This window comes from Coptis chinensis, chromosome 3, assembly GCF_015680905.1.
Source record: "Coptis chinensis isolate HL-2020 chromosome 3, ASM1568090v1, whole genome shotgun sequence".
NCBI classification, from domain to species: domain Eukaryota; kingdom Viridiplantae; phylum Streptophyta; class Magnoliopsida; order Ranunculales; family Ranunculaceae; genus Coptis; species Coptis chinensis.
The window spans coordinates 107664558-107675697 of NC_141458.1; the positions used below are offsets into that span (position 1 = coordinate 107664558).

Sequence of the window (11140 nt, forward strand, 5' to 3'; positions counted from 1 at the left end):
GTGGCTTAGAAACCTCTTGGCGATCTTCCTATTGGTACAAAACCGCCTCAAATTTGTACCTATGCATTGTATTTGTCGGGTATGAATAGCAAAGGCAAAGAGCAAATTGTATAATGGGAAAAGCGGGCATATTAAATGCGAGACTCTGATCTATAAAGCATTTCTTTGGAATCTGGAGTTGTGGCTCTAGATTATGTGAGGTCGAGTTAAATTTGGCCGATCCTCGACAAAGCCACTTAACGGGGAGACAAGTGGTTGATCGTCGAGGGGATGGGACTTTGCCTTAGATAGAGGGCGACATCGCGGCAACCCCACCTATGTGATTGGAGATCCCATGAAGTAGGTTCAAAGGGAAAAACAAGTCACCTAGTTGCTCGGTATGCTATTGTCTTTATTTGAGGCGCCCCACCCTATGACTAGATAGCATTTTTGTATACTTTGTATAACTTGAATAGCAATGAGAAAAAGGATGAGTTATTTTACTCTTAATGGAATCCATAGTCCATTATTTTTATGAGATAGTGTATTTTAAGCGCTATGTACACTTGATGGATATCCACCTACGTGAATGTAGAACTGGTCGGTTCTTATGGGTATTCGTGCAAATACTCTAGAGCATTCACTTAACAGGTGTATATGAGGCCAAAAAGCAACAATGAAACGGGCATATAATGAAAGAGCAATGTGGGTGCATGTCCTCTATTTTACTACAAGGGAATGTTGGTTCAAAGATTTTTAATCCACCACTTTCACGTATTATAAGACATGTTACCCTATGACCGGTTCAAGCCCGAAAAGCACCAGTATCTTATGCATTGTTTTTTCGATTCTCTCTGGCATTTCGTTAACCCATTTCTTTTGTAATATCCTATTCCAAAATAGTGGGGGACTATAAGTATTTTGAAATAGTGGGGGATTGTTGGAATCTTCATGTGTATTTCAAATACTTGTGTGTTGTTTAGTCCCACATTGATGAGCCACCACTAGCAAGTGAGGTATTTGAGGTGAACCTCTAACATAAGGGCGTGCCCTTAGGGTACAAAGGCTTTTGTGTTAGGAGGGAGGACTCACCCAAAAAAGCCCACACTCGCTAGCGCCCCCGCCCAACCGAACCGAACCGAAAGGTGAAGTGGCGTGGCGATGAGCTTGAACATTTGACTAGTGGGTAGTGGATTATCAATTGCCTAAACTTGTTTTTGCTTTTGCAGCAAGTTTCGGCTAAGCTAAAGTTCTACTTTGATTAGGTTTTGTGAAACCGAATTAAAGAGGTGTCCTTCTCCATCTATGATTTAGTCATGCCTCTATATAAACACAGCTATGTTCATTAGGGGATTAATCCGCGAACGAGAGAGAGGACGAGAGAGATAGAACTTGTGTCTTCACGCCTCGATATCGACCGAGACGAAGTCGTCGGCTTTCGCCACTATAGAACCGGTAAAGCGAAGTTGTTGAAGTCGTGCTACACCCTTCTCTTACCTACACAAAACAGATAAGTCTTTATTGCTTCAATCTTCTTCTTCTTCTCTTCTTCTTCTGTCGGCCCGCAGGAGAGAGTTATATTGCCGTTTCAGAGGGTAGTCTATTCTAGTGCAAAGTTAGACTGGCCGTTAACCATTGAATCCTCGTGAGGAAGACGCCAATCGTTGCCTTTTCTCGCACCATTGGAGGCGGGCGAAATCTTTCCTTAAGGACACTTAATCCGCGCCTTGGTTATTAATTGTTATTCTGTCCTTGTCTTCTATTGTTTTCTTTTATCTGCATACAACATTATGTTTTTGTACCATATATATTTTTTAGTTTCACTTTTTTCTTTTCGATCCTTGAGAATAACAATATAAAAAAAAGGTGTTCTAATCACACGTTATCGAACGTCGAAAGAGAATGAATTGGCCATTGGCCATACATGACAAAGCTATCAAAATCTCATACATGCTTATTGAATTCTCCATGCATGCTTATTGAATGTAACCATCATACTTATCAGCCATCAATGCATGCAACTACCCATATTCTCCTAATCTCCTAATCTCCTATCATGTTCACTTGTTCTGTTTTATACAGGTTCTCAACTAAATAAATTTCGTGATTTGTGAATTGAAGAATACCTAACATAAAATCAGTACAAGGAGTCCAAAATGTAGTTAAGCTGTATTAATGACTTATCTATCCATCCAGCTTTTTCAATTTCCACTCTTATATGTATAGCCTTCTCTTCTTCATATCCCTCTTATCTTTTTTCAACTACTGTACTGTCTCCTCTAGAAATGAGCTCTAATGGAGCTTTTCCCAGCAAAGAAAATGACAAGGAAAAGGAAATGCAGAAGAAAAGCCAAAGCGTGCCTTTTCTAAAGCTTTTCAGCTTTGCAGACTCGTTGGATTGCATACTAATGGCTATAGGATCAGTTGGTGCATGCATTCATGGTGCTTCAGTGCCAATATTCTTTATTTTCTTTGGAAAATTAATAAATGTCATTGGTGTTGCTTATCTTTTCCCTGCATCAGTTTCTCATCAGGTGGCCAAGGTATCATCATTAATTAGCACTTAGTATTATGAGATACAGTTAATTTTCCGTGTGAATACTGTTTGTTCATCGTATATATTGTTTTTTTTCCTCTGAGTTTTTCTTTTTGCAGTATTCCTTGGATTTTGTTTACCTGAGTGTTGCCATACTATTTTCGTCGTGGACTGGTAAACATATTGACACTTTATCTTCTATGTGAAAACAAATTATGTTATGCTCTTGACGCTAAACAGTGTACGACGTGTTGAATTAATGTGGATGCATACAGAGGTGGCTTGCTGGATGTACACCGGAGAACGTCAAGCAGGCAAAATGAGGTTGGCATACTTGAGATCAATGTTGAACCAAGATATAAGTCTCTTCGATACTGAATCCTCCACAGGAGATGTCATTGCTGCAATTACTAGTGATATTATTGTTGTCCAAGATGCCATTTCAGAAAAGGTATGGGATATATTCTGCCACCCTTTATAATAAATTCAACAACTGACTGCAAATGCATAAACCAATATTCACCATAAAACGTTTTAGTGAAAATAATTAAAATCGATTGCTATAAAACTTTTTTGGCGACCTAGTTGTAAATTTGGTCCTCGACGGGTGAACCAGGTGCAAAACGTGTAATATCGGCCAGCTTGCCTTCGGCCCTTGTGGGTTTGTTCGGTGAAAATCTGTGTATGTCAATTACCTCTATTGGAAAAGCAAGCATGGTTCCACATCTACCATTCCATCTGTTTTTCTATCCAATTCTTTTTCAATGTAAGGTCAGTGTACTACTGTAGTCCATGCCCAATTAAGTTTAGAAGAATAATCTAAATTCCCTAGGTAGTTTGCAACTTTGCATACATATATATAATCTAAAGACAGAAACAATCGTGCAAAAATTACATGCGTCAGACAGACGTCTCTACTGGAAATAACAATCCAATACCAGATGTTTGGTGAAACTTGAAAGCTGAAATAAAGCACAATTCAATGGCAAAACTAGTCAATCACGACTCATATTCTGCATACGGAATCATTGTTGTTTAAAATTCCGAAATTTCGATAATATCAGAAATCCGGCATGGTATCTTTTATTCCGACACATGCATACCTGATACCATTCCAAAATGTTCCGAGAAATACTAAAATTCAGGTTTTCACTTGCGAAATGTCGGAAATATTTTGGCTTATCAAAATATCGGAAAATGACCATGACACCACATCTACTAGTCCTCTCCACGTTATTTTGGGAAGCGTGACAGCAAACTTTTTAGCAATTTTCTATTTAGGTGCACTGATAATAATAAATGACTAAAATGAGTACCTCCAAGTTGGTTACATTATAGTAATTTTTCCGTGGAATTGCAGGTTGGGAATTTTTTGCACTATCTAAGCCGATTCATTGCAGGCTTTGCAATTGGATTTTTCCAAGTATGGCAAATCAGTCTAGTGACATTATCTATAGTACCCTTGATTGCTATAGCAGGTGGTATGTATGCATACATAGCTACTGGTCTTATTACACGAGTCCGTAAATCCTATGTTAAAGCTGGTGAAATTGCAGAGGAGGTAACTTTTTATTGCTTTTACTTTCTCTTAAGAATAGTAATTTACTTTTGAAATTACTATTTGCTCTTCGGTAAATAAAAAAAAGTAAACACTTTAATTAATTTGGTTAGTGACTGTTACGTCATTTGTCTATCATTTTTTCAGGTGATTGGTAATGTGAGAACAGTCCAGGCATTTGCGGGTGAAGAAAAAGCTGTAGAATCATACAAGACTGCACTAATGAAGACATACAAGTATGGGAAGAAAGGAGGATTAGCAAAGGGTCTAGGACTTGGTTCCATGCATTTTGTGTTGTTCTGTTCATGGGCTTTACTCATATGGTTTACTAGCATTGTTGTCCACAAACGTATAGCCAATGGTGGAGAGTCATTCACTACCATGCTTAATGTTGTTATATCTGGCCTGTAAGTCTTACCCCTATCACTAAGCACAACTACATGTACTATAAAATTATGTTTAAAGTAGTTACAAAATTTACATCTGATAATCAATAATTTACCCTTGGACAAAATGTAGTGCCATAGCTGACTACTTCTACTGGTAGATAGAAGTCATAGAACCTAATACTGGTTCCTGACATTCCTATAGATTGATCAGCTCCATAATTAGACATACAATGATTTTGTTATCAGGTCACTTGGGTTAGGAGCGCCAAACATTTCAACATTCATCAGAGCTAAAGCAGCAGCATATCCAATATTCAGCATGATAGAAAGGAACACAATTAGCAAATCCAGTACCAAAACTGGGCGAACCTTAGCGAATGTAGAAGGGCACATAGAATTCAAGAATATACGTTTCAGCTATCCATCTCGCTCTGATGTAATGATATTTGACAATCTTTGTCTCAACATACCTTCTGGAAAAATTGTTGCCTTAGTAGGAGGAAGTGGGTCAGGCAAGAGCACGGTCATATCGCTAATGGAACGTTTTTACGAGCCTTTATCTGGAAGTATATTACTAGATGGGAACGAGATTAGTGAGCTTGACTTAAAGTGGCTTAGAGGACAAATTGGTTTGGTTAATCAAGAACCTGCACTTTTTGCTACAAGTATACGTGAGAACATTCTCTATGGTAAGGATGATGCCACTGTTGAAGAGCTTACTCGTGCAGCGAAGTTATCAGAGGCGATTTCTTTTATCAGTAATCTTCCGGACAGATTCGAAACTCAGGTAATGGTTTGTGCTTTCGCTGTACTCTTTCCACTATGTATTTCGTGCTATACTAATGCGGTTATTTTATTTTCACCAAAATAAAGTAGCTCATTCAATCTATTGATGTATGTGTTTATATGTGTTTTGAAGGTGGGTGAGAGAGGGATACAATTATCAGGTGGACAAAAGCAACGGATAGCCATATCGAGAGCAATACTTAAGAACCCTTCCATCTTACTATTAGATGAAGCAACAAGTGCACTTGATGCTGAGTCTGAGAAAAGTGTGCAACAAGCACTTGATCGCGTGATGGTAGGAAGGACCACAGTTGTGGTGGCCCATCGTTTATCAACCGTACGAAATGCTGACATGATTGCAGTGGTTCAAGGTGGAAAAGTTGTTGAGACTGGGAACCATGATGAACTTATGGCAAATCCCAATGGTTTTTATGCATCTCTAGTTCAGGTCCAGGCAGAGGATCCTTCTGACTCTCACCCATCATTACCTTCCAACATTGGAAGGCCATCGAGGTAAAGACATTAGCATTGTTGTCTCTGCAAGTGAGTCATTGGTTGATCATGGATCATATAGTTCATACAAAATTTTGAACTATTCAAACTGGTGGAAATCAATAAACACTTTTATTTTGAACTATTCCAAGCTCACTGGTAGATAAAATCAATAAAAACATTTCTGTAAGCTCTGGTCAGATTTTTTAGCCTTACCAGAACTCGGCTTGGAATTTGTATGGGCATTGACAAAACCTGAACTCAATTAGTATGACAAAGAAATCTCTAGTTCCTCTATTCATTAAACCGCTTGCACACTGAAAAGCTGTCAAACTGTTAACTTAACCAATTATTTTTGCAGTCTAAAATATTCAAGGGAACTGTCCTCCACAACCACTAGCTTTGGCCAAAGTTTTCGCACAGATAAGGATTCTGTCAGTCCATATAACATCGACGAAACTAATAAAGGGAAGCCAAAGCGCATATCAATGAGAAGATTGTATGCAATGGCATCTCCTGATTGGTTATATGGACTTTTTGGTACTATTGGAGCCATTGTATTTGGTGCTCAAATGCCACTATTTTCACTTGGAGTTTCAGAAGCGCTAGTTTCCTACTACATGGATTGGGAAACAACAGAGAGAGAAATTAAAAAGATAGCTCTACTCTTCTGTGGGGGTGCTATCCTTACAATCATATTTCATACCATAGAGCACTTTAGCTTTGGGATTATGGGAGAAAGACTCACTCTTCGGACTCGCGAGATGATGTTTGCAGGTAAAACATGATATTCATGAGACAAATGCATGTACATCATTCACATATGGCCGCCCGGATTTGATGTTTATAATCTTTTGATTGATAGGAAAGTAACACTTAAAAACCTCTGAAAATTCATCTTTCAAGCAGTCACTGTTCACCATGTTTTGATTTTTAGTTTTCCCCCCTTTATTGTGTAAAATAGACGTTGTGACATACACAGATGTTTCTATTTAAGTTTCTCATATTACAAAGTTCCTTATGTCTTTTTGGTTGAATATTTAAGCAGGTTGATAGAGCTTCTAATTATCCTTACTGCGAACTTATATACATTGCGAAGAACTTTTCTTTCGCTTTCTTGATATGAATATGCATGTGCCTCTTTATTCTTTGCAGCTATCTTGAGGAATGAAATTGGATGGTTTGATGACACAAATAACAGCAGCTCTATACTGTCGTCGCGGTTAGAAGCTGATGCAACTCTGCTAAGAACTGTAGTTGTTGATCGTTCTACAATACTATTGCAAAATATCTCTCTCACTATAATCTCATTCGTTATCGGTTTCATTTTGAACTGGAGAATTACACTTGTAATTTTAGCCATTTATCCTTTGATCATCTGTGGACACATTAGTGAGGTAATTTTCTCCGGTTGAAGTCCACTTTTTCATCATTATTTGTTACCTATTTACCTTTTTGTGAGTTATCACCAAACCAAAGTTGGATTGGCGAACTCATAATCTGATGAAGATCACAATGTACATTAGTACATACATCTTTATTTTCCCGTGTGACCTTAAAAGCCGGTCCAGGACTTATTAAACTGCCTGGGAGATGATTAAACAGGATAGTCTAAGTCGAGTAGTGACTATCCCTTGTAGATGGACCATATGCATATAAATTATTACCTTCAATTCAACTAAAAACTGAGGGTTCTTCCATCTGACCATCCTCTTGTTCGGTTTGGCGCGGAGTAGACATAAACCTATATCAATTCCAATTTTCCAAAGACAAAGGCTGAATAAACTTATAGTTTTCTCCTCTTATACATGTTGTGACAGAAACTTTTTATGAAAGGCTATGGAGGAAACTTGAGCAAGACCTATCTGAAAGCTAACATGCTTGCTGGTGAGGCTGTAAGTAACATCCGCACTGTTGCTGCATTTTGCTCTGAAGACAAGGTGATTGATTTGTATGCCCGGGAGCTAGCTGAGCCTTCAAAGCGCTCCTTCAGCCGTGGTCAGATTGCTGGCATCTTCTACGGTGTTTCCCAGTTTTTCATCTTCTCATCCTATGGTCTTGCTTTATGGTATGTATTATCATACCAGAGATTCAATTCTTCTTTAAGATATGACTCAAAATTTGGCACTCTGGACTAAAACAAAATACATATTGCATGAAAAAAAGAATTTGGTATGCAGTTCCAATCTAAGATCTATTTAGTGGAGCATATTCCGGCCAAAAATGTAATTATAGCATATGTTTGTAAACAGGTATGGATCTGTATTAATGGGAAGGGAGCAAGCCAGCTTTAGATCAATCATGAAATCCTTCATGGTGCTGATAGTAACTGCATTATCAATGGGAGAAACATTGGCACTGGCTCCGGATCTCATCAAAGGACACCAAATGGCTGCTTCAGTGTTCGAATTGTTGGACAGAAAAACGGAGGTGGCTGGGGAGGTAGGAGAGGAATTGACTAAAGTAGATGGCACTGTGGAGATGAAAAAAAGTTCATTTCAGCTACCCTTCTAGGCCTGATGTTGTTATCTTCAACGATTTTAATCTTTACATATCAGCTGGAAAGAGCATGGCATTGGTTGGGTCAAGCGGATCGGGTAAAAGCTCGGTGATTTCACTCGTACTACGGTTTTATGATCCAAATGCTGGAAGGGTGATGATTGATGGTAAGTACTGAGTTCTACCTTCTTATTTGATTATGATGATTGTTTATAGTACTTTTTTCTATACTATACCTATTGCCCTAATGGGTTAATGGTATCTGTTGGTATCTGATAGATTGGTTAGTCACTTTAAATACTTGCCAAAATATCTTATCTTTCACAGGAAAGGATATCAAGAAACTCAAGTTGAAGTCACTAAGAAAGTACATTGGCCTTGTACAACAAGAACCAGCACTATTTGCTACCTCAATCTATGAGAACATCGTGTATGGTAAAGATAATGCATCTGAATCAGAAGTGATTGAGGCTGCTAAAGTCGCTAATGCGCACATCTTCATTAGTAGCCTTCCTGAAGGTTACTCAACAAAAGTTGGTGAGAGAGGGGTACAATTGTCCGGTGGACAGAAGCAAAGGGTTGCTATTGCTAGAGCTGTACTCAAGAACCCAAAAATCTTGTTATTAGATGAGGCCACTAGTGCACTTGATGTGGAATCCGAGCGCATTGTCCAACAAGCTCTTGATAGGATAATGAAGGATAGAACTACAGTCATGGTGGCACATAGATTGTCTACTATACAAAATGCAGATCGAATATCAGTCTTACAAGATGGGAACATCGTTGAACAAGGAAGCCATGCTAATCTCTTAAGCAAAAAGGGTGCTTACTATAGTTTGGTTAACATACAGCAACAGCATTAAATCTGATGATAAATATTATTGGAAAAGAAAGTTAGTCTTTACCAAGGAAAAAACGGAAGGTAGAAATGACATTATTTGTATGTTTTTGTTTTGAGAATTAAGTCATAGGTATACATAGCTATTCCCATCCTTCTATATCCTTTGTTGGAGAGCAAGGCGAAGATTGAAACGTAGAAGGAAGAGAAATATCCATAGAGTTGTATACTATACTATAGAGTAAAAATACAGTTTGATTTTCACTAAGCCCACACATATTTTATTTGGTGTTGATGATGGCAGTAAGCCAGTAACAAGTTGTGGTTTGGTCGTGGTGGCGCTAGTTGTCAAGGATCGTGTTATCTTAATGGAATCTGAAGACTGCTGCTTAACCAAATAAAATAATCGTTCACCCCTATGCTAGGAAATCGTTGGCACCTATGGATTCTAGACTCCAACATTGATTAGCTTGATTACAAGGAATTTTCTTTGCTAATGTGGAATCAAACTGAAATAGAAAAAGCAAATATAAATGACAAATTTATCGATACAATAAAGTACAAGTGTCATTCGCAGACCACTAAATACAATAAATTTATCTGGCATCAATGAAAAGACCAGACATTCTCTTTTATGCATATTCTAAACAATATATCAACTCAATAATCTTGACAGTTACGAACGACAGATAGCATATAAGAAAAACTTTTGTAAGTCCAAATTCAGTAATTCAGTAGAAGGCCCAAAGGGTACTAAGGGAGGATCAAACAAAACCCAAAATTTTAAAAGTGATATTTGATTGTAATTAACTCCCATGGGGACCTTAAGTGAGAGAAAAGGGGTTACTTAAGTTTAAACTAACCCTGCGATCTGGTGCGCCTATATTCCTAAAATATAACTTTTTAGTTAGGTTTTGCGATCCTATCTTCTTTTCATAAAGTTTATTTCCTTTTTTGGGCAGTTTCAGACCAACTGAGAAGAGGGTTTTTGATCGCTTTCTGTCAACTTTTTCGATATGGCTTCATTTTCCGCTTCCCACCCCTCTCTCTCCCCTCCTCCACCATTCCTTTGGAGTTCGCTGTTCCAGAACTTGAACTCAGCTGCTACAGAACCACGAATTTAAATAGCTATTCGCCCATCATAGAGGATGGGGCTGCAGTTGTCCCACAATAACTTATTGATGAAGGTATTGATGAATGGAAAGATACATTGGTAGGGTATTTCTTAGATAAGAGAATGGGATTCCCTTTTGTAAAGAATACTCTTGAAAGGACTTGGAAGATCAAAGGATCTATGGAGATAACAATGGACAGAGACTTGTTTTTCATTAGGTTTTCTATGATTGAAGACAAACAGATGGTGTTGGAAGGTGGTCCTATCTTCATTGCAGGGAAGATATTTGTAGTTAGGTCTTGGTCACCAGAGATTGAAGGGCAAAGGAACAATACTAACACCGTACCAATATGGGCAAAAATCTTCAAAGTCCCAAAAGAACTCTGGACTAAGAATGGGCTCTCATATTTGGCCAGCTTGATTGGTGAGCCACTCTGTATGGACGGCGCAACACCGGAGAAAAAAAGACTCGACTTTGCTAAGGTCTGTGTAACCATTCCCCTGTCTTTTGATTTTCCCAAATCGGTAAAACTCAAACTCGGGGGTAAATATGTGTACCTGGATGTGGAGTACCCTTGGAAGCCACCCTCTTGCACCATTTGTTGTCGGGTTGGGCATACAACAACCAAATGCTCTGCTTCCCCACCTCAGGTCTGGGTCCCTAGGCCAAGAAATGTAAGAGTTCAAGAAAGGACTGCACCGGCTATAGTTAGGAAGCCGACAACACTCTCCGGCCGCTCCCCTTTCTGACTCAATTCGAAATATCTCCCGAGGTTTCGGGCCGCTTCTGATTCGCGAATTCTCTTGAAGATGTACCGCCGCTATGGTTGCGATCATCGACATGTCTCGATGTTGTTCCAAGCTCGGCCGACAATATTGTACCGCAAGACCTAGCCCCTCTTTACAAGTGGTATCCTCTCGAGTTCACTACGGAACTATATGGAGTCAC

At 38.7% G+C, this 11140-nt stretch overlaps 2 protein-coding genes across 2 annotated transcripts; both read left to right on the plus strand.

The window, feature by feature from the left end:
* Positions 1 to 2259: 2259 nt before the first annotated feature.
* Positions 2260 to 9345, plus strand: LOC147512729 (ABC transporter B family member 2-like). The gene is given in 13 exon segments (XM_086595744.1): positions 2260 to 2522; positions 2635 to 2689; positions 2791 to 2966; positions 3876 to 4076; positions 4221 to 4480; positions 4709 to 5249; positions 5382 to 5761; positions 6102 to 6517; positions 6896 to 7137; positions 7561 to 7808; positions 7993 to 8224; positions 8226 to 8406; positions 8567 to 9345. Coding segments are annotated over 13 exon segments (3726 nt in total). The 5' UTR covers positions 2260 to 2264; the 3' UTR covers positions 9103 to 9345.
* A 969-nt stretch (positions 9346 to 10314) lies between these two features.
* On the plus strand, positions 10315 to 10941 carry LOC147512730 (uncharacterized). Its single transcript, XM_086598781.1, has one exon. The coding sequence runs from the start codon at positions 10315 to 10317 to the stop codon at positions 10939 to 10941; it is 627 nt and encodes a 208-aa protein (XP_086454907.1).
* The last annotated feature ends 199 nt before the right edge of the window (positions 10942 to 11140 follow it).